Below are 22,433 nucleotides of genomic sequence, written 5' to 3'. Positions count from 1 at the left end.
GACCGTACCGTTTTCCGAAAACCCGTTCGGAAGGGGTTATACCGTCACGCGCCGACGCGGGCAATTAGCTCGTATAAAAAGGGCCACATTTTTGACTCTAATCACATCTCTCCGATCCGCTTGAAGCAGTACGCTTCCAAAGAGCAATCCTTGAGAAATCCTACCAAACGCACAGAAAGAGCTGAAGACAGAGGTGGAGCGTGCTCCGTCTCCGAACGAGAGTTCTCGATTCTGACGCCAAAAGTGCAATCCGCCTAATCCGCAGCTGCAACCCTCACGGAAGGTGGAGCTTGAGCCGCCCCGGATCGGGAGTTACCGATCCAGCTGCATCGCGCAATCCATCCTTCGCGAATAAAAACCAGGGCTATACGCACCGAACATCGTTGCATGCATCACATGCAATTACGTGAGCGCATCTAAAAACAGACGCATAAACACCGCCGCGTTCAAGCGCATAGGCGATCTACACGCGGACTTTAAATCGCGAAATAAATAGTACGGCGAAAATCATCGTCGATTCCGAGAACCGAAGCATTCTCGGAATCTCGGGATTCCCCGCAGAAAAAGCGCCGCAAAAACGCGCGCCGTCTCGCGCAATAGTAAACACCCGCCGGCGTGCGACAGCGAGGCCGAAATTAATCCACATTAATATTCGGTTTAATTACGCGAACCACGCAACCTGTATACGAACTTTTATGACCACGCCCGCGCTCACACACTCGTCTACACATTTACACACTCCGACTCTGTACACACTTTCATACAAACGCAATAAACACAATTATACCACACACACCGCGTATTTCATTTAAAGACACCTAGCACCGGCGATCTATCCGCGCTAAGAAAAACGTCCGGAAATACGACCGTTACAAACATATGTATCCGTTTTGCAATTGCTCTAGTTAATTATAGTATAATTGTTTTATAATTCTAATTCTCTTTATTTCTCTTCTATATTAGGTAATTAAAATGAAGTATATATGTGCAACCATTCTTTACGTTTTGTTATCTCGTCTTGAACATCTTTGCATAATACCTCCTCAAAATTTTTTCTTACAAATTCGCTTATCTGAAAATAAATTATATTTATATTTATTAGAAATTTTATGCCATATTATATGTAATAAAAGCATGATAGAACAACTTCAATTAAATATTTCAGCATTGTATATAAAACTAATTTGCTAACAATCTAAAATTAATATAAAACGTATAGAAAAATATATAATTATTGCTATTATTCGAAATAAATTCTCGTTTTCTGTTTATATTATTTGAAATCTTTGAAAGTACATTTACAATGTATATCTAACAAAAATAAATATATTTTTCCATTTGAATTATGAAATTTTAATAACAATAGCATTCTGTCGAAAAAAAATTTAAAATCTATTTTATACTAATATAGAGATAAATAAATTTAAATATAAATAAATAAAGGTGTAAAATTTAAAATAATCAAACTTACCTCGTTAAGTTTTCCTTTAAAATACATGTTGTTAATTATACCATTTAATACTCTACTTGCATCGTAATTTCTATAAAATAATAAGAGATTTATAATGAATAAATACAAAAACTAATATATGTTTACAATTAATATTAAACATGTTATTAAAATACCTTGGCACTATTTTTTTATAATTTGTTAATATAGTCGATTACTATATTATTCTTCGTATGTTTCTTGATAATAGAAGAATAAATTATATATTAATCATAAATTTTTTTAATGAATTTTCTGGTATAGATATATTCAAAAAATTAATTATAATATCAAGATTTTCAGAACAAACCAAATATATCATAGCTTCTCTGTCTGATTTATTTACATATATATCGTATAACTTATTCCAAGTAGAAGCGTTTGCATTCATCAAGCCATTACAATATGTCCAGTCTTTTAAATTTGGCGAAATTCTATAACACATATAATTTAAAAAATCAATATGTGTGTATAATTACACATCCACGTGTGAGTATGTGTGTGTATGTGTATGTATGTGTCTAAAATTCTAATAACTTATTAAATAAATAAATGTCATATGTCATATGTATTTTCATATTAATTTATTAGGACTAATTAGAACTTAATGAATAGAATAGAATGTGTAAAAACCTATGTGTTGTAGGATCTGTGAAATAATCATTCAGTTTAACAGTGGCTATTCTCTTGCATTCGGAGTGACCTAAAAGACCTACCTGCCCATTTTAAAGCTTCGATTCTTTGAAGTTTCGTAAAATCATTCTCAGTAGGATTTTCTTCGTATCCTACGTGCTTAATAAGTCCATCGAAAATTTTGAGTATATATGACTAAAAAAATTATATAATTTTATATCGCTTTATAATTGATATATAAATATTTATCTTAGGAATTAGATATATATGTACACACAACACACATACACACACACGCACACACATATATTTCTTTATTTTAAGTGATTATATTACAATATTTTGAGATTATTTACTTTGAGAATTTCATTTTTTGGAACTTTGTAAATATCTTCTGTAAGTTTTAATATTTTAAATTTAAATTTTCTTGAAGATCGCCAGTAAATAAATAAAAGAAATAGTTAAAATCGATTAACACTGGCAATATTTATTGAGGTAAAAAATCACAATCACGACATTTCGACCATAGATTTTGGTCCTTTTTGAATGAAAGTAATTAAATTAACAGTTTTATCGTGAGAAATATTTAACTCAATAAATATTGCCAGTGTTGATCGATTTTAACTACTTCTTTTAATATTTTAAATATAGAATACCACGGTATAAAATCTGTTTCTTGCAACAGATAACTAATAATATTCAGAAACATTATGATATCATGTTTTCATTATTTATCATCATAAAATGATAAGCGTCATCGATGATTTGAGCACGATTGAGTACATGGATTTTCATATAATTGTCAGATTTAAGATAATCCACAATTTTTTACCAAATGGAAGAATCATAATTAACACGATAATATCGTATTGTCAAATTAAATAATATTATAAATTACGATAATAATTATTAAATAATTTAATAATAGAAAGATAATTTAATTTATATTTTTTAATAAATTATATAGACACACACACACACACACACACATACACACACACACACACACACACACACACACACACACACACACACACACACACACATATACACATATATATATATATATATATAACAGCGTGTGTCAAAAGTTCCGGGACGGCTGGATAATTTGAAAAATACGCGTCACAAATGATCTAGACAAAAGTTGTATGGTTTCTAGGGGGACATAAGATGGCACCATTGGTTTGACCTTGAAGAGTTATTTGAAGGTCACATGAAGGTCACCTTCAATTTCTTAAATGGAACCTACATTTTCTCATTACATATTCTTGTAGCTTATCTCGAGAGCTTTCCAAAACACTATAATAAAATATTTTTTTATTAAGTACTTTTCGAGTTATGAGGCTTGAAATCATTTCTTAATTTAACATAAACCGTAATATATCTAGTAAAATATTCATTTTTCGATTATCTTGCATTAATACTTTTATGTACAAAATAATGAGAGAAATCATTTGGTGTAAAAAAAAACACATAGTTGTTTCAAAGAAAAAATATGTAATTGTTAATTGCAAATTACATATCTTTTCTTTGAAACAACTATGTGTTTTTTTTACACCAATTGATTTCTCTCATTATTTTGTACATAAAAGTATTAAGGCAAGATAATCGAAAAATGAATATTTTACTAGATATATTACGGTTTATGTTAAATTAAGAAATGATTTCAAGCCTCATAACTCGAAAAGTACTCAATAAAAAAATATTTTATTATAATGTTTTGGAAAGCTCTCGAGATAAGCTACAAGAATATGTAATGAGAAAATGTAGGTTCCATTTAGGAAATTGAAGGTGACCTTCATGTGACCTTTAAATAACTCTTCAAGATCAAATCAATGGTGCCATCTTATGTCCCTCTAGAAACCATACAACTTTTGTCTAGGTCATTTTCCTCTGTGATGCGTATTTTTCAAATTATCCAGCCGTCCCGGAACTTTTGACACACGCTGTATATTGTATATATATATATATATATATATATATATATATATATATATGATACTTTTATCTTATTTTAATATTTGTCATATTTATATATGCGCGTTGAAAACTTATATTGTGCATTATAAACAAAATTATTAAAAAGTATATAGGAAATAAACAGAAATAAAATTAGAAATCTATAGAAAATAATTATAAATAAAAATATACAACTGTTGATTCATAAATTTTTTTGATACTTATTAATTATAAAATTACAGAGTAATGGTATTTATAAATAAAAAAGTATAAATATTTTAAAATTTGAATTAAATAAATATCTAATATACTAAATATACTCAACCATTTGTTGTAAATTGACAATAATCCAATCATTTGGATCAATTCCATCATTCGTTATATTTTGATCTTGCGGTTTTAGTCATTGAGTGGGTAAGGTATTAGAAAAATCAGGATTTGATTGCATAGCAAAAGTCAAAGGTATCCACCATTTATTATCATTGACGTTTTCATTTTTCGGAACGAAATATTCTTGCGTTAATATTATCTCATTAGTATCTTTCTTTCGGGTCACATGAACTACAGGGAAATCCGATTGTTTTATCCAAGTATCCATTACCTCTTTCAATCTGTAAACATTATGCGAGACATCTGATTTATCTAGCACTGCCTGCAAAAAGTTCCATAAGTCGTCGCAAGTAGCCGAACTGAAGTGACTAAATTATGAAAGATAAAAAATAGATTTGTTAAGAAAATTATAATGTAATAAGTTATATAAGTATAGATAAATCCACAATTAATACTGTCAAATATATTTTTTATCGACGCACTCAAAATGTAATAATGATTAATTTTTTCATTCTGAAAAAGATAGAAAATATTTATTAGATTAGATTAGAAAATATTTTGTAAAATTCTTAGGGATTATTTGTAAACGCATGCTATTTTTATCATTCATAAATTATTGTTGTTTAGAAGCTTTAGTAACAAAATTTTTAATTTTCTGATAATTGTTAAGTTATTATTTATTGTTATTTATTGTAATTGTTGTTTATTGAAAAATGTAAAATATTATTCATTTACAAAATAAAGTTTTGATGTAAAAAATAAAGTTTCACTTATATAGTGTTTTATTGATAGATTTATTATATCAGCAATTTAACGATAAAACATTTTAAACTTTCTACTTTTAAGTTGAATTATTATTACACTGAATACTTCACCAAAAAAATGTCTAATGTGAAAAGATAAACATATTACTTACTGTGTGTGTAAATATTTAATAAGATTATTTCGAAGAATCTCGTCGGAAATTATATGTTGTAACATATTTATACCCATTATAGCGGGTGCTGCAATAATAATAAATAAATTCAAAAATTGATATACATAAAATAATAATAATAAATTATATTATCATCCATAAATTTGTGAACATAACTAATAAAAGAGAACATTAAAGATAAAGATTGTTAAACATATATATCACTAGTAAAAAATTTTTCTTATTGTTTCTTCTTTTTCTTTAGATCACCTATGTTCGGAAACTTGAAAGATAACTTATTTATTTTATCGTACCCTTGCCGTAATTAGTATCGGAGAAGAGTGATTCAATTTCATTGGGTCTATTGACTTCTAATATAATTGAGCTCATACTCATATGAATATCCTTCTGAAGAATTGTTTGCTGAATATTAACAACAAAGTATTCCATTATTCGTCAATCCTCGAACATCTGAAATGTACATAAGTTTTAATTTCAATTAATTGAAATTGGATTGAAATTAAAAATTTAATATTAAATTAATAATAAAATATCAGTCACTAAGATACAATATATAATAATAATAATAAAGAAATCTGTCTTAAATTCCTAAGTAATCATAATCTAAAATTATTAGCAATATATTTTTTCATATAGAAAGTTACTAATCATTATATTATATTTTGTCATATAGAAAGTTACAACTGTATTATATTATATTTGAATTTAATTGAAACGTTTTTGCGAAATCTATTGCAAAATTTGCAATAATGAACCTACCTGATTGAGAATATATTCTTCGAAGAACGTCGTCAAACTCTCACTTAACCATACATGAGACCACCATGATGGAGTGACTACATTACTAAGCCATTGATGTGCCATTTCATGTACTATTGTCTCCGCTACATCTAGTTTAGCAGATATTGAAATTTTCATTGTATGCAAAACTTGTTTCACTAAAAATTATTATATAAATACAGTTATACTCATGTCAAAATATTTTATAATTACGTAATCTATTGTAAAACATTTTACTTAAAATAATTATAATATATAAATGTGGAAGTTTATATATACAATAATTATTTAAAGTAATGAATTTTTCTATATTTAAAAAATGTATAGATATACAGAGAAAATATGTGTATATATGTATATCTAATTTATATTTTAATTTATATTTTAAAATTATATCTTTTCAACTTTTGTGGAATCCAAAATAGAATTCAATTATATCTTTATTCTATTTGTGTATCTGTGTGCGTGTGTGTGTGTGTGTGTGTGTGTGTGTGTGTGTGTGTGTGTGTGTGTGTGTATGTGTGTTTATACATGTATAAACGCCCGCGTGCGTGCATGCATATACTTTATGTTTTATAAAAGTATTCCACAGAAAAAAATTTAATTTTGAATTCAATTTTAAATTATTTACATAACCAAACAATTTTTAAAGTACCCCTTTCAATAAAAAAATAATTTTTATTATTTTAAAAACTAAAACAATAAATAATAATTATAATTTCCTGTAAAATAAGTAATCTATTCTTTTGTATGTGAAAATCTATAGTTATAATATTCAATATTAATTAAGCAGAATTAATGATTTGACAAAAGTTAAAAAAATTTTGAATTTATATGACACAAGACATCTGAAATGCTTTATTCTATTGATATTTTTTTTAAATTGCATATATTACACAAAAATAATAAGTCCCCAATTTTCCATTGCATTAGATATGAATCGTGGGAGTACTACAAGATCCATTTTTGGAACTTCAGAAGTGCTGTTGGTGTATTCTGTCAATAGCCTTTTAGATTTTTAAACAACTTCTTGTGCAAATTTTGTATGCGGCACTACTTTCGATCTGCACCATATATTAATGGTCTCATCTTCAGTAGGAACGCGAACGTAATCAACCACCACAAATGCTACGAGATAAGTTGACATGATGGGAGACGTGTCAAAGTGCGTCCATATCATGCCATTTTTATTATCCTCCGATTTTTCCCGTATTGGCATATTGGATAGAACTGTATAATTTTGATGATGTTTTATAGAGATATCGAAAGTAGCTTTTAATGTTGGCTCGTCCCAACATGGAAACGCTCGTCGCGTATAAGTCGGTTTGAAATGCGTTGCAGCCAACCACCTACCACATTTCAATGACACGCTTTTAATTATGATACATTTTTTGTCGTGAATAGGAATAAATTTTTTGTCATGAATAGGAATAAGTAAAGTGCTTAAATAAATATGGAAACGCGTAAATGTGATTCATTCTTCACGTTCATTATAGTATATAAAATTTTTGCATATTATTAACATATATTATTAACATATATTATTAACATATTATTAACATATATTAATGCTATTGAATAAAGATATATAAACGCTATTGAATAAAGATATAAAAATGTAAACGCCAATAAAATTTATCAAATGCGTACGTCTACCTCTTCAAAAATCTGTTAATCTTATTTTGTTAAATTTTATTGAACATAATTATACGACAAAATTATACAATCGTTCCAAAAATTTTCTTCAAACATTTTAGAATTTAAAAAAAATTGAAGGTAAAATTTTACTCCGTAATTCTATGGAAAATATAAAATATGAGGAATCATATTACATTAATAAGAAAATACATGGCATTATATAGAGAAGTATTTAAAATATTGTGTGTGTGTGTGTGTGTGTATACAGGGTGTCCCATTTTAAGTGTCCACCCCAAATATCTCTCTCATTTTTTATTTTAGAGAAAAATGGTTCAGATATGTTTTGTATGGTTTCGAGGGGGCCATAAGATGGTATCATTGATTTGACCTTGAAGAGTCATTTGAAGGTCATGTAAAGATTACCTCAATTCTTTTAAATGGCACCCCTTATTTTTTATTACATATTCTTGTAGCTGACCTCGAGAGCTTTCCAAAACACTATAATAAAATATTTTCTCGTTAAATATTTTTCGAGTTATGCGGCTTGAATAATTTCCTAATTCTACATAAATCATAAAATATCTACTAAAATATTCATTTTTCGATTATTTTACCTTAATACTTTTATGCACAAAATAATGTGAGAAATCGATTGGTGTAAAGAAAACACATAGTGTTTCAAAGAAAAAAATATGTAATTGTTAATTGCAAATTACATATTTTTTCTTAAAAATGATGAATATGAGATACGAATCGTGCGAGTACTACAAGATCCATTTTTGGAACTTTAGAGGTGCTGTTGGTGTATTCTGTCAATAGCCTTTTAGATTTTTGAACAACTTCTTGTGCAAATTTTGTATGCAGCACCAATTTCGATCTATATATTAATAGTCGCATCTTCGATAAAAATGCGAACGTAATCGATCACTACAAACGCTACGAGATAGGAAGACATGATGGGAACGGCTAGTAAGAATTCGATTCGAATTCAGCCGTTATTGAAATCCAATAATTTAAGTTACTCTGTCCGATTCGCGTATAGATACACGGAGTGTTGCGCTAATGCTTCGCATGAACTTGCCGCGAGGCACTACCGTATCTTGACCCGGATTGTTTACATTATAAACAAATATATCTCCAATAAAATGTAAAATATTAGACATTATGTAATTAAGTATTTAATCTGTATTTGATTACGATCCGGGCACACCAAGTTTTCATAACTTACTTCGATTTAAAGACTGCGATTTGAAAGTTGCGTACAATTTTTTTTTCAAATTATATACATTATATAAAAAATGTTTTAAGAACTAAAATAATCCTATAATAATTCTTATTAAATATTTTAAACATCAATTTTCTCTGAATAAATATAAAATGGGTTTTAATTTTTCTTAGGAGGATTTATGTATAATATTTCTATAATGTAAGATTGATATTTCATGGCAAATATTATATCAAATTTACAAATGCTCTTAAGTACTTGGCTAATAGTAATTATTGATTTCATATTTATTTTATATTTAGTTTTGATATTTTATTTTTTAATATTTTTTTAGGAAAATTATTTGTTGAAGTTTTATTTTTTAGAAAAATGATTTTGTGAGGGAAAATTATTGTAAATTACTTTTAAGGACTTTCTTCATTAAATATTTTGTTGCATACAAGGTAGAATATTCTTTATGTACGTGGCGTATTTTTTCTTACCTTTGTAAGAATTTTTTTCAAGGGATATACGTATTTAAGTTATTCACGTATTCATGTACATTCGTTCACAGTCACGTAATTCGCATTCATTCAGCAGTTATTTCGATATTTTATCCGCGACTTTTATCCATGTGCCGTATTAAGTTGATTCATAACTGAATAAAACTTAATCTACAACTTAATCTATAAAAACCATAATGCCGCTAATTTGCACGATAGTCATCAGAGTCATTACCGATCTTTCATCAAACTTCCAAAGCAATCGCTTTTCCGAAAATTAAGCAGTAATTCCATTATTTTTATCAATTTTTTTTTCTTTATATTTCATCTCTTCCGATATATATCCTATGGGAGATGTATAATCTCTTATCTAATTAGATGTCATACCCATGTCCAAACGAACACATACACACACACGCACACATATACACATGTTCATATGTAAATATTAGAGAATAATGCCTAATTATTATCTATTAATTGATTTTATCGTTATAAATTACGTTAATTACTATTCTCTGATTAATAATAAATTCACTCGGTAATTTTAATGAAATTTTGCATTCCATTTAATTAACTCCTTTCATCATCCCTACTTCTGAATTACACTAAGTCCTGTCTCCAGTAACAAGGATTAAATTTCTTTACCAAAAAGGGATCATTGAATGGATATAGGAACATATCATAAACAATGTAAAATCTCTCTTTGATGTTTTCGGCCTCTTTGACGGTTCGCTCGAATCGATCCTGCACCTAATCTCGGGAAGTGATTGTTACGCCCTTTCTTCTTTCTTTCTTCTTCGGGCTTAAGCATAATAATGTTGCACGATGTTATCATTTGTTATTTATCACTATAGCAAGATATTATCTCGCTTCCGTATGCCCATAATTTAGGAGGCGTAACATTCATATGTAATTATATGTAATTATATTCCTACTAAAATGTGATGCTCTATTATCTTCTTTTATCAGAAACATACGAAAATGCGAATCACATTTATCATCAGACTATCACATAATCACTGTAGTTCTATTACAATCAAAATAATAAAACAACTGCGCATTAGTACATTTATGCATTTAGTATATTTATTAGTATATTTATTACAAAATCCTTTTTTAAATGAGAAATTAATAATATGCATACGCAAAAAATAATTCATAAAAAGAAAAATATATAAATTATATTATTACAACGAATAGCTTATAGAAAGTAAAACGAGCGAAGTCAAATACCTTTCAATCTGTTCCATCGTTTTATTGTCGAGGATGAACCCGCTTATTATACTGATATATTCATTTATTATGTCACATCACATACGTCGAAGAAAGATATTACTATAGATACATTTCTTTCGATATTATGATTCTTTTATAATTATAGCTTATAACATGTTATCTTTTTACCCAAATAAATGAGAGTATAAAACACAGTTAAATTAAAATATGACACATATACACACGTGCACTTATCCGAATAAAATCGATCAAGCATGTAATTGCTATAAAAGCACGATGTTATATATATGCTTGATATTCGATTCACTTCCATCGGAAGAGCAAAGTTAGCAGATTTTTCCTCTGTAAAAAGAATTTATTTTCAAAAGTTTAATATTCTATTATTATATAGTAAAACTTTCGAAAGTATGTCAAACGTGTCCATCTGTGTTCTTTTCTCGTTATTAATTGTAGGCATATTTTCTCTTACCATAAATAATAATGTTACATCGTCAGAAAAACGGCCTTGCTGTAGAATGTTACATCGTCAGAAAAACGGCCTTCCTACAGATTTAGTAACATCGGTAAGTTAATTTTCAACGAATATGTAGAGATAAAAACTGAAATATTTTTATTTATTATAAAAAGAACCCTATTCACGTCATACACGTTTATTATTGTATATTATTATAAATTATCATATAACAATATCATTATAAACTTGTCGAAAAAAATTATTCCTTTTTCATTTGAAAGTACATAATAAAATTATTTTGAAACATTTTCTCTCTATTATTATAATTTTATATTAATTCATAGGTATTTACTTTAATGAGATGTCTACCAACGGAATCTCATTTGACTTTACTGCTGGGCGGAAATTACAATGAATTTCTTGTACACTCACATAATAATATGATACCCGTAGTATTGATAGATGAAACGAATCCTCGATTTGATGCCCTCCAGAAAGGTAAATATATAATTTTATGAAAAAATATATATAATTTTATGAAAAATATATATATATAATTTTATGAAAAAATATATATAATAATATCAAATGCTTCAAAACTGATGATACAAATAAAAAGGAAGTGATTCTATATAAGAAAATAAGTCGAAAATATATATATAGTAAATGTAGTAAAATTTTATTATATGAAAATTTGTTTCTTAGAAAAACGAATTTGATATTCAAATAGGCGTGCACTTAATTATTTTTAGTCTCAATAGCCTAATTATATGTTTTACTCATATTTATATTTTTTTGTATCAGTTCGGACAGCTTACTTTTGAAGATGATAAAAATTTGTTTTCTTTCTTCTTCTTTTCGAATCTTTATATTTCAAACTGGGCAATTAAATACACAGGTCTACAAAAAGCGCAGTAGGTGAATTGATGAATTTTTTGACGCAGAAAACAAAACTAGCTGCAAAATTTCCCCAGCACATCTTGTTTTCAAGTAATTTGTGATTAAATAATCCAAAAATGGCTATTTTGGTTAATTTCATAAATTTATTATGAGGAAACTTAATTTTTTAAAATATTTCTACTAATGGCATCATATAATACTAATCTTTACCTTTCAAATTTATTTTCGATTGCTACTGTACGATTTTATTTCGCTAAGATATACAAGTATAAAATTATCAGAAAATTTATGTTAAAAGAAATTTACATAGGCCTTAAAATAGGACAGCCGACATCTTGAAATTTGAAAAAGTTTACATCTGTCGGGTTTGGTTGTCAAAAAATATCCTGTAGAAATATATCTAATTAATTGTTACATTTTGATAAATTTTGATAAATTTTATATCTCTTCGTTGTGATTCTGTCCGCTACATTATATCTGTTATTTTTAATTTCAAAAAATGACAGTATTCAAAAATTTATGTTTTCATCCAAATTTTGATTCATGGTAATACAGAGAGATAACACAGTTGACTTGGAATGGCTTATTGGACGATTATGCATAACCAGTATTATAAATTATATGTATATTTCAGCGAAAAAAAAACCGTACAGCGACAATTGAAAGTGAATTTGAAAAGTGAAGATTAATTCTATACGATGCTATTGGCAGAAATATTTCAAACAATTAAGTTCCCGTATAATAAATTCATAAAATTAGTCGAAATAGCCATTTTTGGACTATTTAATCAAAAACCTGACGCATTGGAGAAATTCTGCGGTCAGATTTATTTTCGATGTCAAAAAATTTATCAAATTACCTACTGTGCTTTCTGTAACTAAACAAACCTAAAATTTCGCAGGTCTGTGATATTAATATATTTTAACAATTTAATTAAAAATAAAAACTTATATGTGTATAATAATAATAATACTCTTTATTCCCTTGCGGGGTACAGATGCGGACCTCCGCTCCGCTCACATCTTTTCTTATATAATCTTACATCTACAGCCTTAATCTACGCTCGAGAGAGAAAGAGACGCATTCCATTCATTTCATCCACTCTCTTCTCATTCATTCATCCGGACCTCTGTTTCCGCTGCATTTTCTTTTCTTACTTTCAATCACTCCATCCTCCTCCATACTCCCTTTCCTCCCACCCTCTTCCATCCCTTCCTTCATTTTTTCCAAATCTTTCATCCACCTTTCCCCCTCACCTTCCTCCCCCAGCACCTCATACACCATCTCTTGCCAGCCTCTTTCTATTCCCCAGTCTGTACACTCCTCCCATATATGATCCCAAGTCTCCCCCCCCCCTTTACAAACCCTGCACTTCCTTCTTTCCTCCCTTTCCCAATATTTACCTCCCCTCATATCATCCCCTAATCTGAACCTTGCTACTCTTTGCCATCTTTCCTCTGACCATCCCTTCCTCAAATATTCCGGAACCCCCTTCCCCTTTACCTTACCATACCATTTATTGAATTCCGATTTCCTTATTTTTTCCCATCTTTCCTCTTCCTGCCACCTTCTCTCCCTCACCACCAAATCCTCTCCTCTCAACTCTCCTTTCTCCCTTAAACTCTCCACCACCCTCAGCTTCTATCCCTTTTTCCACAAAAAATTCTCTCCTTTCCTCTTCCCACTCTCCCATCACTTTCTCATCCTTTGCTCTCTTCTTTACTTCTCCACAACATAACCTGGCTAACTCTCCCCCTCCTCCTTCCTACAATTTCCTTTCATATCCCCACGCTCTCAAACCTGCTCTCCCTCTTAACTTATCCTTCTGCAACTCTTCCCTTACCATATATCCCGGCGTATACCTCCTCACTCCAACTACCCACTTCATGTATCTAACTTATATGTGTATATATATATATATTTTTTTTTTTACGAATCTATTTGTAATCGTAATAATTAATCTTCAAAAAACTATTTTTTTATTTTTAATTATCGTAACTCAAAAAGAAAGTCTCCTAAATATAACGATATTTATATAAATCTTTCTTTATCATTTTTGAGCCGCAGAGATTTCAAAACCTATATCGCGTTTATTATAAACAATTAAATTATAAGAATACGAAAGATGCCAAATTATAATTGATTAATCAAATAATATAATTCAATTTTTTTATATATAGTAAATGAAAATATATATAGTAAATGAAAATGATAATTATATATTATATATTTTTTTCTGCACACAGAAAACAAAAGACTCGCCATGGGCAAATCCAGAAGGATTTTATATCCTAGTCGATAAGCAAACCGACACTCGGGGTTGCATAAATGCTCGCTCATACCTTTGGACTGCTTGGGAATATGATTTGCTCTCGATCATATTCATATGCATCGATCCAAACGATGGAATTGTTCTTTACACGTTTAATCCGTATTCGAACACTGCGCCAGACAGCTGGTACGAAGTGGAATATATCAAAGGTCGAGCGGGTTATCCTTGGATAATATTAAAGAGGAAATTCGTACACGGTATCACTCTTTTTCTCACTATTTTACTTTCTTCTTTTTTTTATCTAAAGAAACATATTAGCGCGCAAATTAAAAATTAAATATATTGAGAAAATCCCGCGGAATCCTTGGAAAATGGCTTTCGGTCAAATGTTTCGAAACTTTGCAAAAAAATAGTTTTCAACATGTAGATTAAAAGTGTCCATGGGCATGAAGCTCTAAAAATTCGAGATTTTCAGCTATAGCCATCCAAAGTGGTAGATTTTTGAATTTCTGCAGCATATTCCGAAGTTCGACAACGGAAGCTTATCTTATTTGGGTGAGGTTTTAAAAAAAAGACAGTTTTGTTTTAACTGACCAGACCAAAAAAAAAAACACAAAAAAATAAGAAAAACAAAAAGAGCAAAAAAAGCAAAAAAGAAACAAAAAAATAACTCTGCCATCGACAGTTCCAAATCTGTATTTTAAACGAGGAGAATAAAAGAACAAATACATGTATATATTTTCAATTTGTCTCACACACACACACACAATTAAGGCAGTCTACTTAGCACAAAAGATCATAAATCAGATAGTCTTGATAATTCTCATGCTTTCTACATGTCTGTGTTTCTTAAACTTTGAGAACTTATACTTTCACTTATGCTTTCACTTTCACTTTTTACCAACGTAAAAAGCTTTACATAGGGTGTTTTGGAAAACTCTCGATCGCAACAATACAAATATGTAATCAACAAATAGCGAAGCTCTGGCCCAAAAATCAATCTTATTGGTTCAAACTCCTTCAAAAATTTTTTGGATGGCTGTAGCTGAAAATCTCTAATTTTTAGAGCTTTATGCTTATGGAGACTTTTAATCTACATTGAGAATTATCTTTTTGTGAAGTTTAAAAGCCTATGGAGATTTTTAATCTACATTGAGAACTATCTTTTTGTAAAGTTTCAAAACATTTGACCAAAAGCCATTATTACATCCGGTGGACTTCACGATTCTGTTCTTTCATCGAAACGTTTCTTAGAAGTAATCAACGATTGGGTTGAATTTAAAATAAGGAAAACCCAACTCGGATAAACAAGCAAAGTGGCCAGTCGAGATAGCGCTACGAAAATTTAAATAAAATTTTAATTTACGAGCCTCGGAAATATAAGAAATTCAATCCATGCGTATCAATGGATCGTCTCAGAGACTTTGAAATAAGAGCCTTGGTCATCGGGAAATTGACCAAGAAAGTAAATACGAGCAGAGCCATAAAATTAATATCGCACGTGCGCTGGATCAATAGGCCATTCTCAATCAAATCGTAGGAGATAAAGAAATTAGGTCGCTCCCACTCTCTACTGGATGGTGAAGCCAAACCTTAAGAAAAAGGGCTTAACCAATTAAAGGTCTAAGACACCCTCTCTTTCTAAAAATCTAACTCCTTGGCCCTAAGAAGGGAGTAATAGAAATCATTTGATTCGATTTTCAAAGATTCCCACCATCCAGTAAGGAGGAGGAGCAACTACTTCAAAAAATGCAAGCGCAAGGCGCGAGCGCTCACTTGGTCTCTAGTTTATTAGTTCATTAAGTTCTCTAGTTCATTAGTTCACTTGCGTTCACTAATAAGTACTAACTAGCATTATAAGCAGTACAGTTGATAGCTCCAATCAAGATTCAGTTATTCAATTTTAAAATTATATAGCCTCGGGGATCCTTTTCTTGCATTATGCAGTTAAGTTATTAATTTGTTTTATATCACAGTGAAAATGATTTTGTTAACATTTAATCGTGCATCATGTGAAATTTCTGATGAACATCTTTATTACTCGGCTCTTCATGTTATCAACCTCCGACTTCAGCCATTGTAATTTTATCAACGCATTTATTTTTGTGATTCCAACGAATTGTGAGTAAATTTGAGCAACTTTTCTCCCTTTTCCATATCTTACTATCTTATAATTTAAACATCTATGTCTAACAAATAATTTTAAACAGTTTAATAATCATTAAATCTTTACTAATTACTATCAATCAATCAATCAATCCTTGTTTCACCTCTCCTCCAGCCTCATTCCTTGTTCTTCCTAATTCGCCTAGAATCTCCGAAAGGCGATTCGCGTATAAATTTCCTACGATCTTTGTCTATTCGTTCAGGATTTCAGCATTGGAATTCACGAATATTTCCTTTATTTATTCGCTCTGGATTTCAGCATTGGAATTCGCGAATAAATCTCCTATGAGCCTTATCCATTCGTTCAGGATTTCAGCATTGGAATTCACGAATATTTCCTTTATTTATTCGCTCTGGATTTCAGCATTGGAATTCGCGAATAAATCTCCTAAGATCTTTATCCATTTGTTCAGGATTTCAGCATTGGAATTCACGAATAATTTCCCTGTTCGTTGAGAATCTCCGCAAGGCGATTCACGAACATTTCTTTGTTCGTTGAGAATCTCCGCAAGGCGGTTCGCGAACAATTTCCCGTTCATTGAGAATCTCCGCAAGGCGGTTCGCGAACGATTCCTTAATTTTCATTTCCTTTTAATTGCCTTTTCTGATTTATTTATCAACAATTCGTATTGTTTTCTATCTTTATATTTCGTTTAAGCCCTTTTTTATATATATTTAACTCTTCATTTCTATTTTTCTTTACTCCCTTTCATTTTCTTTTAATTTCCCATTCCTTGCATTATTATTATTATTTATCCTTTCTTTTTCTTTCTTCCCCTTTATATTATTTCCTATGTATTATCACTACTTTGGGAGAAATCATTGAAATAGATGAATAATTTTCGAACTTAGACATGGCGAATCGTTTATCTTAATTTTATTATTATATTTTAATTTGGACCTGTGTTTCGCCGAATTTAGAAAATTTTAATTTTAATTATAACATACTCGAGAATATATACATACACGCACACATACTCACTCATGCATAACTATAACTGCTAAGATGTATTTTTCTTTCCTTATATTTTTTTTTTTATAATATATGTATTTTTTAATTTAATGTAGAATTTAATTATTTAACCCGTTCTCTTCCCTAAATCCCGAGATCGCACTAGGTCCTATCCCGCGTAACAAGGATTAGATTCCTTTACCGAAAAGGGACCACCGAACGAATAGGCGTAAAAACGCAGAGTTAAAGAGACCTTCGGTCGCTGACCTGTATCAGGCCCTTCACATTCGTTCGACCCGATCCATACACACGCCCGAATAAAGTGTGTCACGGGGTAAGTAAGTTACGTTCTTCCATACAGCCCATCCTTTCAGGGTCCGGACGTAACACCATTTTCCATAAGAATTTCGCGGGGTCCTTTTGGCTCGGATAATAATAATTAGAAATTAAATCGAAATTATTAAATTAGAGCGACAGCGCGATAGTTGGAACGCAAGGAAGAAACAACTTTCTGCTTTTTGATTACTTATATATTTTAAATTTAAAAAAATTATATTAACAAAAGACGAACATTTTATCTCTTGATCTCTCTTCAACGCGACGTTATCAATATGCGTTACAAAGTATTGACCCATTAAATTATAAAAATATATATCCTCAACGCATACGTAACGTAAACACATTGTTTCTAATAATTCTTCAAATTATTCTAATTATAATGTGGAAAATTGTTAAGTACTAATAAATCAGATTATGCGTTTTTTTCACAAATTGATAACTGTATGTTGTTGTATATATTTCATGTTGGCTTGAGATATACTTGAGATATGCTTACCAGATCTCTGCGAGATACAAATTAATGTTACCTATGCATCGAGGACATATATTTTAATAATTTAATGCGTCACTGTACAACATTTTCTAACGCATATTGTTAATGTCTGAAAAAAAATCAAAAGATTGTTCGTTTCTTAATGTAATTATTTTTAATTTGAAATATACGAATAATTGCAAAGAAGGAAGTGTTATTACTTTCGCGCGCTCCAATTATGAGGCTATAGCTCTATTTTGCGTAAAATTAATTTTCAATAATATAAAGTGTCTTAATATAAGGTGAAATTTAATTTATCTATTACATGTTATATTATATTACATAAATACTTTTCAAATAAATTTACAAGATATATACTCTCTTTTTCTAATTATAATCTAATGCATTATTAATAAAACATATTATTAATTTTGTGTAATGCTTAGAAAAATGTATCAAAAAGTTTGAACAGCTATCATATTGAACAGCTTCTATATTTTTAGACAGCGATTCATGCATAGATCTGGATTTTGATAAAACGACGACTTTGAACAGATATCAAATTCGATTAGGCGTCATTGAAATGGAACCGTACGTCAAAATCAATTTGAGTTTACTGAAACAAGAAAGATTTCATGGTGTAAAGAGTGATATCATTAAAACGCTTTTAAATAAGCTGAATATAAGTCGTGAGATCACCATCTTTCGTAGAGATATTTATTCGTTCTATCATATAGAACCGAATACTTATAAAAGTTTGATGACCCTTGCAAATGACAGAAAAATAGACATTACCATCAATGCAGGATTACTCGTAATAGTTGGATTACTCGTGATATGTTTGGTAACTTACATAGTTTTTGTGAAAAGCGTGGGATATATAAAGGCTGGACTAGAAGTTATAAGACTCGTGGTCTGCGTAGGATTTTTATATTCACCCAAAATGAATTCCGTAAGAATCTTCATATGTATGGTGTTAATTTTGTTCCTTAATATAAATGCTCTCTTCTAAAATTACTTGTCAATTTTACTTACTGTGCCGGTCTATGATCGCGATATCGACAGTATACAAAGTCTCAAGGTAATGGAAAATCTCATTTTCTTGATTTTCCTCCTTAGATTTATATCCCAATTTTCGCTAAATTAATAATAGGTTTTGTATGTATAGTGTGTCTTCAATCTTATTTAAATAAATATGCCAAATTATTTTACAAGTAACAAAATGTAAAATTTGTTCTTAAGTTACTTTATTTAGAAACTGAAGATTTATATACCTATATGCAGTATAATTAATTTTTTTGTAAGTAAAAATGTAAAAAAGATTTTAAAGATAATTTTATTCTTTAAATGATATATTTTCTATCTTTGATATGATAGTAATTATTTAAATGAGTTCAGTAAGCTACTAATTGAAGATTATTTAAAATTATGAAAGATTGTAAATTAATACAATTCTTTTAAAAAGCCAACATAGATAGGGGAGTAGAAGGACAAAAGTAACATTTTTTGTATTATAGGTCATTAATTACCGTTAGAGATATAACAAAAAAGATTATATGTTAAAAACCTCCATTTAATGTTCTATTATTATACCTATGTTTTAATCTCAAATGATAGATATTTAAAAGCTACTATAGCTTTTCGCAAGTACGTTGATTGTTATTTTTATTTTGATGACCTGAGGACGAAAGTATCATAGTCTGGGGATAAAAGTACCAGTTCTTATTTTTGGGAAAATAAAATAAATATGACTTTTTCAATTTAAGGCAACTTTTATTATAATCTTATTTTTATTATAATCTTATTATTATATCTTTTATTAAGCACACACACACAAGATAACTTTTATTATAAATTTTTTTTGTATTATATTAAAATAGAAAATAAAATAAATATTTATTTTTATCATCTTCGAAAAACTTAAAAGAAATAATCTTTGTTAAGCAAATAATTATAAATAATATCATAAAATAATTATACTTAATATTACACCAGTTTTGCACCTTTTTAAGTCTAAATAATAGTTTAATTCTAAATAATAGTGTAAAAATTGTACTACTTATACAAAAAAGATTGGTATCTATTCCGAATCACAATTATGGTATACGTAATAAGAAACTTTGGTACAGTTATTATGGGACCAGCCTCCTTAGATTTTAAGCATTGAAACATATTACTTTCATCTACAGAGTGTCGTGTTACTTTTGTCTTCAAACACATTTTGTAAAATAAAAGCATTATATCCTAAATATGATGCAAGACTTAGCCAAATCAACTATAAAAATTTATGAATATATTGCAGAAAAATGCATCGGCAAATAATTACGCCAATATATACACTTTAATTAGGCTTTTATATACACTTTAATAGATACGAAAAAACTAAAACAAGAAATACTTAGGTGAATAATGCAAATACACTAATTTCATATGCAACCGGTGCGATCGTTCTACAACAATTAGCTGAAAAAAAGAGAATCGGGGTGTATGCGTTTGACTATATAGTACAAATTATTCATCACATGATATCAACATATCAAAATATTGTGTAATTTTGTAAGAGACTTGTTACTTTCATGACGCTATTACTTTTGTCCCCGGTCTCTCCTACTATTAAATTAGAGTTATTATATCAAATTACACATATTGGTAAACACAAATTAATTAATTTAATGAAAAAATGAAAATTAATTTAATGAAAAAGATATTCAATTTAGAAACTTACATAACTTAAATAACTTTTTATAAAGTTATTGTTTTAAGCATTATCACACTAAGAACAAAAAAAATAACGTTCAAAAAATTGAATTGATTTTTAAATCTTCTTTATATTAATAAAACATTTTTATAAACTTTACAAATACATCCTCTTATCATTTAGAATTATCTCTTTTACATTTTATGCATAAATTACAATATTTGTTTTAAATTAAAGCAACTGTTATAGCAACTGTTTGAGTTTCAGTCACAAACTTTTTATTAAAAATTTTTTAATAAAATAAATATAATATATAGAAAAGTATAAATTTAATAATATATTAATATAGTATAAATTTAATAATATTTTAATATAAGTAACACATATTAGTTTAGTTGATACTTTTTTTAAGGATGCCGGTTACACTTTATATGGCCCGAAGTTCTTGAAGAATTGCCGATCTTGAGCTACTCCAATTGCGCTACAAGAGTGCCACGTACGAAGATTGCATAGAACATGTTAAAAATTCATCGACTGCCGTATGCCTCGGTGATTACTTCTATTTGTATTATAAGAACAAAGATAAAGATCTTGTTAGATCAAAAATATTGCATCAAATGTTACGATCGTATATCACCCGCGAAAATTGGCCACTATACAATCGCGCAAACGATATTATACTTCGGATGATGCAGGCTGGATTGATTAAGAAAGCTGAAGATGAGATTCTCTTGGAAATGAAACGCGAGGAAGAGAGAATAACGAAAAAAAGCTTCCATGTAATATCGCTAAAGCAACTAACGTTCAGTTTTTATATTCTTGCATTTGGATACGCTTGTGCCATTGTAGCCTTTGTGCTAGAGTTGGCAATCGGTGGTTCTATTCCTGTATGTCAAAAAAGGAAAGTGATCGTGAAGAAAATAAAGAAGAATACGAAAAAGAAAAGTAAAACGGACAGAAAACTTTCAATATTGGTATTAAAAGCCGACTTAGAATTTAAAAGGAAGGTTATAATTAAAAGATCAGATGAACGCAAAGCATACTCAAAAGAAGAAACAGTGCATATCTAAATCATGCACATTGACAGAGACCAAAGATCAAGAACGATATGTATCAAAGTACTAAGTTCTTTTAATCTTGAATTCTTCAAGATCAAGAGAATTAGCGGAATATTTATGACGAAGCCATAGGATAGACTGAAACGTTTAAATCAGAAAAAAAGAAAGAAAAGTAGATCAGATGGCTTGATATTTGCTTTTTATAATATGTATATTTGTATGTATATTTTTACAATATGTATATTTGTATGTATATTTGATGTTTTCGATGTATATATATATATATATATATATATATATATATGGAGTTATATCAATTATATCAATATATAGTTATATCAATTATACGTTGAAGTAAATTACAAAATAAGAAAAAGAAAGAAAGAAGAAAAAAGATTATGAATGGA

At 29.0% G+C, this 22,433-nt stretch overlaps 1 protein-coding gene across 1 annotated transcript; it reads right to left on the bottom strand.

Moving 5' to 3' along the window:
- Positions 1 to 2,830: 2,830 nt before the first annotated feature.
- LOC112638876 (aminopeptidase Q-like) lies at positions 2,831 to 14,449 on the bottom strand. Its single transcript, XM_025411359.1, is given in 9 exon segments — positions 2,831 to 2,984; positions 4,489 to 4,782; positions 5,331 to 5,418; positions 5,645 to 5,753; positions 6,111 to 6,241; positions 6,282 to 6,289; positions 7,028 to 7,114; positions 7,157 to 7,480; positions 14,412 to 14,449. Coding segments are annotated over 9 exon segments (1,233 nt in total).
- Between the last annotated feature and the right edge of the window lie 7,984 nt (positions 14,450 to 22,433).

The sequence above is a fragment of the Camponotus floridanus genome, unplaced genomic scaffold (assembly GCF_003227725.1).
Source record: "Camponotus floridanus strain SB8 unplaced genomic scaffold, Cflo_v7.5 scaffold396, whole genome shotgun sequence".
NCBI classification, from domain to species: domain Eukaryota; kingdom Metazoa; phylum Arthropoda; class Insecta; order Hymenoptera; family Formicidae; genus Camponotus; species Camponotus floridanus.
The sequence above is the reverse complement of the archived record's forward strand: the minus strand, read 5'-3'. Positions and strand labels throughout refer to the sequence as shown.